Source organism: Arabidopsis lyrata, assembly GCF_000004255.2.
Source record: "Arabidopsis lyrata subsp. lyrata unplaced genomic scaffold ARALYscaffold_1, whole genome shotgun sequence".
NCBI lineage: Eukaryota > Viridiplantae > Streptophyta > Magnoliopsida > Brassicales > Brassicaceae > Arabidopsis > Arabidopsis lyrata.
The window spans coordinates 27,972,729-27,986,542 of NW_003302555.1; the positions used below are offsets into that span (position 1 = coordinate 27,972,729).

The window sequence follows — 13,814 nt, forward strand, 5'->3', positions numbered from 1 at the left end:
CTAGAGACATGGAATGAATATCTTTGTCAAGAAATTTTGCCATTGGATATAATTTCCACTAAATTTTGATAATTCTAAAAGAAAATAATAAAACATAGCAAATTGCCAAATTCATCACCTTTAGATTTTTGATTTCTAAAAATATCTTTCTCTAACCAATAGTACGTAAATCGTTTTCAGAATGGGAAAAAACCCGAAAAAACCGCCATCTATTTTTTTTTTGCCGTTTAATACCTGTGTTTTTAAATTTGGAATAAAAATACCTCATTTAATTTCGATTGCCTTTTAAAACTATCGTTTTTTTAAAATTGGTAATTTCGAACCCGACACTTAACAGTCGTTACTGGGCGTAACAGAATTATTTAACGGCGTTAAATTTTAACCGGCAAAAAACCCGAAAAAATCGCCATCTATTTTTTTTGGCCGTTTAATACCTGCGTTTTTAAATTTGGAATAAAAATACTTCATTTCATTTCGATTGTCTTTTAAAACTATCGTTTGTAAAAACTTGGTAATTTCGAACCCAAAACTTAACAGTCGTCACTGGAAGTAACGGAATTATTTAACAGCGTTAAATTTTAACCCCACGTATTTATATAAATATATACTATCTGTTTGCAAAACTTTATGTGATAGTTAATGTGGCTTGGCGGTTGCATGTCAGTTTTGTAAACCTCAGGAGCTGGGTTCGACTCTTCAAGACTTCAACCTCATTTTTTTTATTAATTTATTTTTTTGTTCTTCGTCTTTTTCGCCAGTGGTGACGACGACTTCTTCTCAGATCTCTGATGATGCAAACTGGTCTCTCTCTCTTTCTCTTCTTCACTCGAATCTCTTTTTGATAATGGGTTTTTGCCGTGATTCATCCCATTTATGTATAGATCTGATCTGATTGATGTCGATTTAGTTGCTGTTCTTTTTCAATGGTAGATCTAATTTCAGAATCATTAGCTCAGCTCTAGATCGATTTGTTGAAATCGCTCTATGATTCATCTTTTGTTTACATTTCGAGTCTTAACTTTGTACTGATGGGAAGTTATTCGAAGTGGAGAACAAAGGAAAAAAAAACAGGTTTGAGATTCAAACCCGAATCTGGTAGTTTAGGAAAAGACACACGCTACCACCAAGCCACATTGACATTCTTGTAATGTGTTGTGAGCAGTTTGTATATATTTATATAAACACGTGGGGTTAAAATTTAACACTGTTAAATAATTCCGTTACGTCCAGTGACGACTGTTAAGTTTCGAAATTACCAAGTTTTTAAAAACGATAGTTTTAAAAGACAATCGAAATTAAATGAGGTATTTTTATTCCAAATTTAAAAACACAGGTATTAAACGGCCAAAAAATAGATGGCGGTTTTTTCGGGTTTTTAGCCGGTTAAAATTTAACGCCGTTAAATAATTCTGTTACGCCCAGTAACGACTGTTAAGTGTCGGGTTTGAAATTACCAAGTTTTAAAAAACGATAGTTTTAAAAGATAATCGAAATTAAATGAGATATTTTTATTCCAAATTTAAAAACACAGGTATTAAACGGCCAAAAAAAATAGATGACGGTTTTTTCGGGTTTTTTCCCTTTTAAGAATACTCATATATTTACTTTTTTGATTATATAAAAATACTCTTACATAAATGAGAGAATCCTAAAATCATCTTCAATTTACGTCAAAACCAAAATGGTGTTGTGGTTAGAGATGGTCTAATAAAAAAAATATTTTCCTATGATTTTGTTTCAATTAGTAAACAAATTCTAAAATAAATGAAAATACTACTCTTTTTTTCTTTCAACTAGGTTATTAAAACGGCTATCATGATTAACCATCACGACTAACCATTTTTAAGGAAAAAATATAAAATCTAACTATTGTAAATAAATTATATTCATTGTCTCCAAAAAAAAAAAAATTATATTCATTTTTTAAAACGACAGTTTTTAGTTATATATAAAACTAATATAATTTAAATTTTTTCTGCCAAGCCTCTAATATGTTTGAAATTCTATGTTTTTGCATTAAAAACAGAAAATTTTCTAGGCTTTTAAAATAGCACTGACTAAATTTGCCAATATCCCCACTTAATCACAATTAGGAGTCGGCATTTTGGTTAGATTTCGAGTTAAATTTGATTCGGTTATTTCTATCTTAAAACACATTAAATCTCTAACCAAACTCACTTCGCTTTGGTTCAATTTGGTTTGGCTTAGTTTTGTTGGGCTTGATAAGGTTGTTATTTAAAAAAATTATTTATAAAATTGAAAGAATGACAATAAATTGAAGCAAAAAAAGTAAAAAAATTATTTCTGGGATAAAAAATAATAATCATATTAGTATCGCTGAATAGAATAATTAATCAAGATGTAGGTAAATAAATTTCAAAAAAAGTATACAAGCAAGAGGTACGTCATCATCTAGGTTGGATATTCAAATATTAAAATTATTTTAATTAATCACAATTTTTTTCAAGTCACTTTTATATAATTGAGTAGAAATGAGTGAGTGAATTAATTGGTAAAATAGGAAACATAAATCAATGGTTAAGTTGTATGTGCATTATCTAGGTTTCTGATAATATTACATTATCGAAACAAACAAAAAAACTAATATTTCTTCTCTTAATTGTGAAATAAATATGTTAACTTTAACAAACATGTTAAAACTGCAACAATGATTTCTTATGATGTGAAAAACGTATATTGGTTGTTGTAGTTTAAAATCTTACAAATTTATTTTCTAAGTTGGGAGAGATGGGGAAACCTAAGTTCTTAAAAATTTTGAACAAAAGAAAGAACATATTATCACTTTGTGCCACCTAAACATTTTGTTAGAAAATATATTAGAAAATTTTTATTATGTACGATAATATAATAAAAATAAAATTAAAAATGTAAAAACGCGTGTTGACGGTTGTTTTAAAAATCTTACAAATTTATTTTCCAAGTTGATAAAATTGAGGAAAGATAAGTTTTTTTTAAAAAAATGAATAAAACAAATAACATCTTATCACTTGGTGCCACCTAAACAAAAGATTTTTGTTAGAAAACATATTGAAACAATTTTATTCTGTAAGATAATATAATTGCAAATAAAATCAAAAAGTTTTTTGAGCAAACACCAAATAAATGAAATATAATATTTTAGTAACTAATATTAGTGGTTATATAATTTTCATCAAAATATATAAAATAAATACACACGTAGCAAATATGTTAAAATATATTACTCTAAAACAGTTTGATGAATAACAAACAATTTACTAATAGATAAAAGAAACTCAGTAAGCCCAAACGTGTACATATTTTGGTAATTTATTTTCTAATATTTTGTCAAAATATTTTTATAATTGCTTCACTAATAGAAAAATCATTTTACTATAAAAAAAAAAGTCAGAGAATGACAGATTTTATTTTTTATACATTTCATACTAAAAGTTTTCTTATAAACTTTTCCTTTCTTATTAATACAAATTTTATACAACATAAATGATAGTAAAAATAGAATAAAATAAAATACATTTATGTGAAAAACAATAAAAAAAATTTTTGAGTAATTTTGCATTACTAATGTCAATGTGTAACTACTTACATGATTGTTAAGCCCAAAATTATATTTAAACAATCGCTAAATATAAACCCCCGCGTAGCGGGGGTTAATAACCTAGTTATATTTGCAAGTTATTCCTCCAAGCTTCTGTCTATGAGATTTGGAAGAAAAAAAGAACTCTATATGCATATTACGTGTGTACAATTTAGCTTTATATATTAATTGTTTAATTTCCTTTCTCTATACAAAATTTTAATTCAATAATTTACCATGTTAATTAATAGAACTAGAACTAGATTAAGAATCAGAAAGAAAGTATCAAAAGGAAAGTAGAATTAGGAAGAAATAAGCCATTGGGTATATGGTTGCAGATTAATCTATTGTTTGCAAATAAACATTTTTATTGTTTTTCCTTCTTGTTTTTTTTTTCACTTTTTCTGTTGGTGTGATCAAGTTAATTGTGGTAAGTGGTAACCTTTTTCAAAATAGCAAAAAAGAAAGGTGGAAAATAAAGTAGTTTGTTTATGTCAAGCGACTTATTTCAAACATAAGAGAAGCATATTAAACATGGAACGTAAATTAGTACACCAATTTGGTAATGAGAAAATGTGATTGATTACGTATACTATTTAACATTTTTGTTCAATTCCCTTGTATGCAAAATTTAGGTCAATGAGTTTACCATTTAGGTCAAGGTATTGATAATTTCGTTTTAACATTGAAACATCTTTCATTGGTTTCCTTTGATGGGCTTTGGTTTTTCACATATTCAAGAATATTATTTGTATACCTAAATATGGGCTTTGGTTTTCACTTAAAGCCCAACACAATTCAAACGAGAGCACTTAATAAAAGCTCCTTCGATTTCATAACGGTTACTAAATTCCTCCTCTATAGTATATACGCTTTGCTTTAGTCACTGCTTTCTCAGAATCCCAATTTTTTTTTTCTTTGGAGAGATACCAAATTTCTCCCAAGGCCATCATCGCAAGGTATTGTTTGTTTTTTTCGTTTCTTTGAATTATTTAGAGTTTCTCTCTGTCGAATTTGTGTTTGTTACATACCAAAAAATCTCCTTTTTCTAGATTAAAAAATCTCCGATTTGATTTTTTTTATCAAGCAAATCCAAAAGCTCTCGTCTTTTTCAATTGCGTTATTACAATCTTTAGGGAGATTCGTTTCTCTTTTATGATTATACGTTTTAAATTAGGGTTTCAATTTTATTTTGTCTCTGCAAACCAAAAGCTTAATTTTTCAATTGCGTTTTTACGATCTTAGGGTTGTTAATTACAAAGATTCGTTTCTCTTTTATGATTGTTACGTTTTAAATCAGGGTTTCAATTTTAATGTTTCTGCAAATCGAAGCCCTAATTTTTCAAGTGCATAGTTTCGACAAATTTGTTATTTCGCAAACCCAAAAGCCTTTCTTTAAATTTCACGATTTTGTTTTGAAAGATTCTGGCTTTTGTTTGGGTTCATGTTTCTAAAGATTTGTTTTCAGTTTTCTGAAACAGAAACCCTAAAATCAATGATTTTCTTTTAAAAGCAACGAATTTGTTTAAAGTTTTAAGCTTTCTTAACCCCAAAAGAAAGGGACGACACATTACATGATTGTGTTATGTCCGGTTTCTAAATTGGGAAAATTGTCCCGATGTTGTTGCCTCCTAAGTAAAGACTTGTCAAATTGTTCTTAAGTAAAGACTTGCTGGCTGGGCAGCATGATATATCGACTTCAATAATCTGCATAGACCTGTCTTTTTTAAGGCTTGTCTAATAATGATGTCCCAAGATTGATAAATTCAAATCAATGATCTGCTTAAGTTCTATATCTTCTTGAGCTGGGATATCTTTATCAATGATCTGCTTATTGATGGAGGGATAAGGAGATAAATATTCTTTGATAAGGATTGTCTAATAATGACAAATTCAATGATCTGCTAAAGCTCTATATCTTCTTGAGCTGGGATATCTTAATCAATGATCTGCTTAAGCTCTATATCTTGTTGAGCTGGGTTATCTTTATATAAGATTCAATAATCTGCTTATTGACGAGGGAAATGGAGATTAATGTTCTTTAATAAAGCTTGTTTGCATAACCAAAGTTCATACTGGGCTGGGACAGTGTGGTTAAGTACGGAGATCTCTCAAATTTCTGCATAGATCTGCCTTGACAGGAGGTAAGTGTTCTTTATTGAGGCTTATCTAATATCGATGGTCTGAGATTGAAAAATTCAATACTCTGCTTTAAATACTCAAGAATCTGCATATTTGATAGGAGATAAGTGTTCTTTATTGAGGCTAGTTTAATAACGATGGCCTGAGATTGAAAACTTCAATTCTCTGCTTCAAATACTCAAAAATCAGCATATTCATAGGAGGTAATGTTCTTTATTGAGGCTTGTCTAATAACGATGGCCTGAGATTAAAAACTTCAAATACTCAAGAATCTGCATATTCATAGGAGGTAATGTTCTTTATTGAGGCTTGTCTAATAACGATGGCCTGAGATTGAAAACTTCAATACTCTGCTTCAAATACTCAAAAATCTGCATATTTGATAGGAGGTAAGTGTTCTTTATTGAGGCTTGTCTAATAACGATGGCCTGTGATTGATAAATTCAATTCTCTGCTTCAAATATTCAAGAATCTGCATATTTGATAGGAGGTAAGTGTTCTTTATTGAGGCTAGTTTTTTAACGATGGCCTGAGATTGAAAACTTCAGTTCTCTGCTTCAAATACTCAAGAATCTTCATATTCATAGGAGGTAATGTTCTTTATTGAGGCTTGTCTAATAATGATGGCCTGAGATTGAAAACTTCAATACTTTGCTTCAAATACTCAAGAATCTGCATATTCATAGGAGGTAATGTTCTTTATTGAGGCTTATCTTATAACGATGGCCTCAGATTGATCAACATTCTACTTTAAATACTCAAGAATGTGCATATTGACAGGAGGTAATGTTCTTTATTTAGGCTTGTCTAATAACGATGGCCTGAGATTCAAAACTTCAATACTATGCTTCAAATACTCAAGAATCGGCATATTTGATAGGAGTTAAGTGTTCTTTATTGAGGCTTGGCTAACAACGATTACCTGAGATTGATAAATTCAATTATCTGCTTCAAATACTCAAGAATCTCCATATTCATAGGAGGTAATGTTCTTTATATAGGCTTGTCTAATAACGATAGCCTGAGATTGAAAACTTCAATACTCTGCTTCAAATACTCAAGAATCTCCATATTCATAGGAGGTAATGTTCTTTATATAGGCTTGTCTAATAACGATAGCCTGAGATTGAAAACTTCAATACTCTGCTTCAAATACTCAAGAATCTCCATATTCATAGGAGGTAATGTTCTTTATATAGGCTTGTCTAATAACGATAGCCTGAGATTGAAAACTTCAATACTCTGCTTCAAATACTCAAGAATCTCCATATTCATAGGAGGTAATGTTCTTTATATAGGCTTGTCTAATAACGATAGCCTGAGATTGAAAACTTCAATACTCTGCTTCAAATACTCAAGAATCTGCATATTTGATAGGAGGTAATGTTCTTTATTGAGGCTTGTCTAATAACGATGGCCTGAGATTTATAAATTCAATACTTTGCTTCAAATACTCAAGAATCTGCATATTTGATAGGAGGTAATGTTCTTTATTGAGGCTTGTCTAATAACGATGGCCTGAGATTAAAAAATTCAATTCTCTGCTTCAAATACTCAAGAATCTGCATATTGGCAGGAGGTAAGTGTTCTTTATTGAGGCTTGTCTAATAACGATGGCCTGAGATTAAAAAATTCAATTCTCTGCTTCAAATACTCAAGAATCTGCATATTGGCAGGAGGTAAGTGTTCTTTATTGAGGCTTGTCTAATAACGATGGCCTAAGATTGAAAATTTCAATTCTCTGCTTCAAATACTCAAGAATCTGCATATTCATAGGAGGTAATGTTCTTTATTAAGGCTTTTCTATTGAAGTCTGATTGGGAAATTCAATATTCTGCTTAGATCTGCCATTAAAAAGGCTTGTCGAAATAGGTCTCAAATTTCAAGAAATTCAAGTTGGGACTTCATGAATAGCATTTTTTTCTCCTTTGTGCCTAGCTCTTGCAGCTCATCTGTTCAGCGAAGGCACATCATTGTGCAACGCTTGATGGATTCGAGGCTCGAGCAAATCACTTAAGAGAGAGAGAAGAAGGTAGAGAATGTTCAGATATCTGCTTAGTACAAGAATATGACGTCTTGGTAAGGAGGTATGTATTCCAACTACATTGTACTGCATATTTACTTATGTTACATTAACCCAGCGCAATGTTGGATTTTGGCATTGGTCTAAGAGCAATGGTAAGTGATTTTTTTCTTTCTTATGTGCATTTCTTACAAATGTTATATCATTATAGAATAAACCAATCTCTGCGTACCTTAATTTGTTCTAATTAACCACATCTTTTGGTGACTTGTTCTTAACAGGGATATTGCAAAAATTCCAATTTGTAGATTCTATCTTTGCCGCTTCTCATCAGGTGACTTCTCTTTCCTCTTTTAAACCTAGTTATGATCTTCACAAAAGTTTACCAAAGTTTATGATTTCTTAATTGACTCCATCTTTTGGTTTCCATTATAGTGTTATTTGTTGTGTCTGAATTGTTGTAGAAGTAGGAGTTGTGGGAAACTGTATGATCCTAATTCTGTCATTTTGGTAACTTCTGGTTGTGTTTATAAGAGAAATAGTTTCATTTTATAAGATTTCTTCTCTTTGTTCCAATTACAGCAATTTTTGTCTCTTGAAAAGAAAGCTCTGGTTTCTCAGGTATGTCCTCTTTCTGTTGCTTCTCAAATTTCAGTTATATTAGTTCTTAGCTTCGTTTGATTTTTGTCGTAGCAGCATGAGTTCGTTTAAGGTTTGAGTCAGAGACCAAATGACTTTTTTTTCCTTGTAATGATTCATAGATTGTTCCTCGTGAAGTTCAGATACTAAGCGGTTAGTGTTCAACATCATAAGCTTCTTTTTGGCCTGATATCAATCTCATTGTGTTAAACTCATTAGTGTTAATATCAAACTTATAAGACTTAGAAAGCATCGTTAAGGCATTCCTCTAAAACTTTCTTCACCCATGTATTTGGTTTTGAATTTATTTGTCTGCAGAAAAGAGAGGCAAGTTGCTGGATCTCAAATAAGGACATTTGGTGGCACTGATACATGAATAATCTATCTTTGGTACATGTTCTTTTTCTCTGTTTTCAATATCTTAATGTTGTTGCTTGGATTTTAATTCTTTGTAGTACTAGAATAAGATGTGGTGTTGGCAATGTCCAAGTCTTAAACCAAAATTCAGCCGCTTTTGATCAGGTAAAATTTCATTCCCCTAAATTAAAGTTCTGATTCATACTTAGATATCATGATTTTTCAACATCCTATGATGGTTTTTTCTCGGTTTTGCTCATTAAATGTTTTTAGGAACTAAAGGTTGCTATATCCCCAAGTCCACTCTAAGGTACTAGTACTACTGACTTTCTGATCCATTTGTGTTCTTAAAGCTTATCGACTTCTTTGAAACTAAAGGTATGGCCAATAAACAATTTAATCTCTGTTAAAATTTCTAGCCTTTGATATTTTTAGGCAAAGTATATAACTATAGATTCTTTTATCGTAGACATGATTTGAGCTTTTTCGGTGCACGCCGTCTTCAATACCAGTTTTTGCAAGTAAGTAATCCTTAAGTTTGCTACTTCGTTTGATATATGTTAATGCATGCATTTTTCAGAATTTTCATCTTCAGAGCAAAACTTTGGTGTACTTCAGCGGTACACTCTTCTCTTTCTAAGGTATGATTTAGACGTGTTTTTTTTAGGTTGATTATTTGCTTTAGGATTAAATAAAACCTCTATTAAGCTAACAAATCTTTGATGATAACTAACTAATATAAACATAAACGCATACACGAAGGTGAACACATACACGAAGGTGAACACATACACTAAACGCTAACATAATTGCATATATGTTGAATTCGTCACTCTCACTTTAGTTTCAGGTTTGTTTTCACTCACTTTTTCTCTGTTCTTTCTTCAAAACGTTTTTCTTCTTAACACACCTCCATTTTCATTAATTTTTCTTTAACCTTACACACACATACATATAGTACTTCTTTTCTAGCTACACACACTTGCACTTACATTTACACTTTTACCTTACCTCTAGATGCTAGGTTCCAACCCACACAAACAACCCTTAACTACTCCCTTAGACTACAACACCAACACACTAAATCACTTGGGCCTAACTTGATCTGTAGGCCCATTAGTCTTATTACAACAAAATAGCTTGAAGCCCAACTTCTTCTTCTCGTTAACTTCTCTCTGTCTTCTCCGATTCCTTCTTCTTCTTCTTCTTCTACTTCTGTATTTCTTTGTCCTTCATCATCCTCTTATGATTCTCGTCTTCTTTTACTTTTTCAGGAACAATAAAGGAGTCAACCTCAACAATATACACGTAAGTGAACACATACACTTAACGCAAACATAATTATTGTGCTCACAAAAAAAAAAAAAAAAGAAGCACAAACACTAACAATTTTAAATGCAAACACGAACGTAAAATCTAACAAAACAAAATGCACACAAATACAAATGTCAAAGACAAACTCAAACATAAACTTTTAGAGTCAAATGCAAATATAGAGTGCTAAGCGAAAATACTTCACGCAAATGACTCTAGATGTAAACACAAATCTATGTTCGAACGCACAAATGTATATCGTTTCACAAGTGCACACAAATTTGAGCCATTTTCTTAGGTGTACTTAATGTTCCCGGTCATTAATTAAGGGCTTTTAGACTCGTTTTACTGTATTCGTACGTCAAATTAGTTTATTTTCTTTCACACTAAAAGAGTGGATGATAAAAAGCACAGTGATAAGCCAAGATTGATACATACCGTATCAATATATCCCCGCCTTTGAAAGTAGTAACCTTATCCTCAAGGTTGAAACGAAGAAACCGACTTTTGATGACATTCTTCCGCTTGTAATCCGGAAGGCCCGTCCTTTCGAAGAGTACCTTCCCTTTTATTTTCCATCACCACTTTTTTAGAGATTCCTCAAGGTATCTTTTATTTAAATTAATACAAATGAATCCTACAATAACAACATTGTGTTCTCGACATGATCATGAATTGCGAATACGTAGATAGAATAACGATACTTGGGAATTTTCTCCAGCCTAGTACCTTGGATTTCAACTCTTCTAAAGCTGTTTTGGTTCATGTCATAGTAGTAAACATACAACGGCTTATCAAAGAAATACCTATATTGAGTCACAAAGATCTCACCAGCAGGGGTGACCCCTGAGAAGCCATCAAAACAACCTTTTAACCTACCCAATGGGTCAACTGGCAGAGCAAAAGTAATCTTGGACCATTCTTGTTTCTTAGCATTCTCCAAAACCCACGTACTTGTATCCTTGTTGGTGCAACCAATGCATCCTAACTTCCCTCGGTAGTTTAACAAAGTTCGGTGACTCACAATGGAACTCGACATTGCGTCTAACATTGTATCTGGAGCCCAGACATGATAGAAACATTCGGACCTGATGTCGAAACTCAGCAATACCAAGGTCGAAATTCTTCCGAAAGTCAGTTTCACCTCAAGACTTGTCCTTTTTCATAAATCTAGTTGCTCCGTAGTAGATAGTCCCATCGACGCAAACCCCCTTGGCGCTTGGAAAAAGTTTCCCATCATGGCATCATCAATGCCTTGGATTCTCCTCCAAGATTGACTCTGTCCCAATGTGTAAACATGAAAAGTTTGCGTAAGCTCTCGAAAATCAATAACCATGGACAACACTTTGTATTGATCCATGACAGGGTCGTATCCAAAAAGACAGTTACATTTCTGGAACTCTGTCTCTGGGGCTCCGATCTCGGGTAAACCAACGGATTGTCTCGTTGTAGGGTTGTATATCCTAACCAATTTAGAAAAAATCGAATAACAACAGATCAAGCCTCTGACGTATTGATACTTGAACGGATACTTGTCGTGTCCATAGACTGATACTGCGGGTTTGAGGCTTTGAGAGAAACTAGACGAGACAGTGAAGAAAGTTTCAGGCACACAATGGTGGAAGACCAACAGGGGAAGCTGCTGCCCCGGCTGAGCTAAAGATCGAGTAACGACCGACTCGATGGTCTCTTCCTCTTCAGCTGCAGATAATCGTTGACAATTGCTTTGAGACGCATCGGAACCGATCACAAGTGACTTTCCCGGGAGTTTCTTTAGTATCTCCACAATGAGATCCAGAGGAAGTTGCAAATATTCTTCTTCACGGTAATTCTTTTCTTCATTTCCTTTTCTCATGACCTCTGTTTTTCTCCTTCTTTTGTAAACACTAAAACGTGACTGTAATCTAAGAAACATAACTGAAACTCACAAGAGTTGTGAAATATCGAGACGGCCAAGAAGACGATTAATATAGAGATGGTGTTAAGGACTTTAGGGTTTTGTGTATATAAAAAAAGTTAAGTTTCTCTTAGAGATAAGAATCCCAAAACCAGAAGTAATCTCAAAACTCTCTTTGTTAAAACCGAAATAACAATTACGTCACAAGGACAGAGTAAAAGAACTTCCAAGAAGACGATTAATATAGAGATGGTGATATTGAAACTTCTTTATAGTTCTTGGATCATTATTTCATAAACTATACAAATATAGAATTCAAGATCTCACCATTTTCATCAATATTTACTAGGAAATACTGAAATTAACATTAACCAGCATGAGTGATATACCTGAGAAAGTTCTGAAATCACCTCCAGGGTATTCAAGCAAGTCAAAAGTAATGTTGGACCATTCTTGTTTCTCAGCATTCTCCATAATCCACACACTTGTATTGTTTTCGTTATTACTTATGCATCCTAGCTTCCCTTGGTGGTTGAAAAGAGCTCGATCATTCCACTTGGGACTCCACAATGCTTCAGGAGTGCGGACATGATAAAATATTTCCGACCTCACGTCAAAACTCAGCATTATAGTTTCACCATATTTGAACATTTCTTTTCTTCTAACTGCTACGTAATAAATAGTTCCGTCAATGCATACCCCCGCTTGGCCGTTTGGAATGAGTTCCTCATCAATATTGCCTCGGATTGTCCTCCATTGTTGACAATCTTTAACCAATGTGAAAAGTTTGCGTTAACTCTTGTGAGTCAATAACCATGGCCAACACTTTGTATTCATTCATGACATGGTCGTATCCAAAGTAACAATGTTTGTGTCTCTTTGGTGACGGTGCCATTGATTCGATCTTCGGTACGTAAAGGAATGCATTGCCTCGTGGTAGGGTTGTATATCGTAACCACATCATATACTGGTGAAGAACAACAGATAAAGCCTTGGATGTATTGATACCTGAACGAATAATAGTTGTTTGGTCCAGGCATTATTGATACTTTGGGTTTTGTGCTTAGAGAGAATGTAGACGACACGGTGAAGGAAGTTTCAGGCGCACACCGGTGGAAGATGAAGACCGGAAGCTTATGAGGCGGCTGTCTCAAAGACCGAGACATGATCGACTCAACGAAGTCTCTACGGTTGCTTATAATGGATGACCATTGCTTTGAGACACATCGGAACCTCATCAAAGATTTTGTCGGGAGTTTTTTGAGTATCTCCACAATTAGGTCAAGGGGTAGTTGAAAATCTTTTAATTTTGACAAAAGAAGTTGAAAATCTTCCAATCTTCTTTCTTCTTGTTTTGATGATCTCTGCTTTGTCAAATATCTGATAGATTTAGCAATGGACAAAAAGAAAATAAAGACAGAGAAGGCTTGTGTTCTTTTATTAACACTAAACATGGAGCCGGTGGTCTATGAAAACTTAAACTCAAAAGAATAATCGATATGTCATATGTGGAATAGAGGTGGGGGAAAAATGAAGAGAACAGCGTGAAGAATGAAGGTGGAGGAGATATAGGAAGTTATCAAAAAGGCGAAGTAAAGGATGATATATATCGTGTTAGAGAATTAGGGTTTTGGTTACCAAAAGAAAAACAGATTAGGGTATAATGTGTATATTTTTCAAAAGGTATAATTCAAGAACTTAGGATTTTGTATTAAAAAAAAAAAAAAACTAAAGGGGTGTTATTGGTTTGTGATTGTTTAGGACTTTTAATGACTTAAAATGTTATGAAGAATCTTTTATTATTCAATTAAGATTTTTTAAGACTCTTAAAGTTTGGTGTTATTAGTTTTGGATTTGTAAAAACT

General features: G+C 32.6%; 2 protein-coding genes and 1 long non-coding RNA gene across 19 annotated transcripts; 1 reads left to right on the forward strand and 2 right to left on the reverse strand.

The window, feature by feature from the left end:
* The first annotated feature begins 4,877 nt into the window (after positions 1–4,877).
* On the forward strand, positions 4,878–10,108 carry LOC110225303. Of its 17 annotated transcripts, none has more exons than XR_002329692.1 (8): positions 4,883–8,076; positions 8,325–8,363; positions 8,439–8,534; positions 8,700–8,903; positions 9,012–9,116; positions 9,208–9,259; positions 9,319–9,379; positions 9,501–10,108. It is a non-coding gene; the product is annotated as an uncharacterized LOC110225303 (long non-coding RNA). The 17 variants fall into 17 exon arrangements; XR_002329694.1 differs by having other exon boundaries at positions 10,013–10,108; XR_002329684.1 differs by having other exon boundaries at positions 4,878–6,408; positions 6,521–8,076; positions 9,208–10,108.
* Positions 10,109–11,214: 1,106 nt separating this feature from the next.
* LOC9327763 (putative F-box protein At1g52490) lies at positions 11,215–12,134 on the reverse strand. Its single transcript, XM_021010554.1, has one exon. It carries the CDS (start codon positions 11,965–11,967, stop codon positions 11,215–11,217), a length of 753 nt encoding a protein of 250 aa, XP_020866213.1. The 5' UTR covers positions 11,968–12,134.
* A 48-nt stretch (positions 12,135–12,182) lies between these two features.
* On the reverse strand, positions 12,183–13,800 carry LOC110225302 (F-box protein At1g52495). Its single transcript, XM_021014697.1, is given in 3 exon segments — positions 12,183–12,727; positions 12,729–12,859; positions 12,861–13,800. Coding segments are annotated over 3 exon segments (1,107 nt in total). The 5' UTR covers positions 13,404–13,800; the 3' UTR covers positions 12,183–12,294.
* Positions 13,801–13,814: the final 14 nt, after the last annotated feature.

What these genes read in the sequence shown, in the direction of transcription:
- LOC9327763 (XM_021010554.1), bottom strand. Translation starts at nt 11,967, where the DNA reads ATGTTTCTTAGATTACAGTCACGTTTTAGTGTTTACAAAAGAAGGAGA.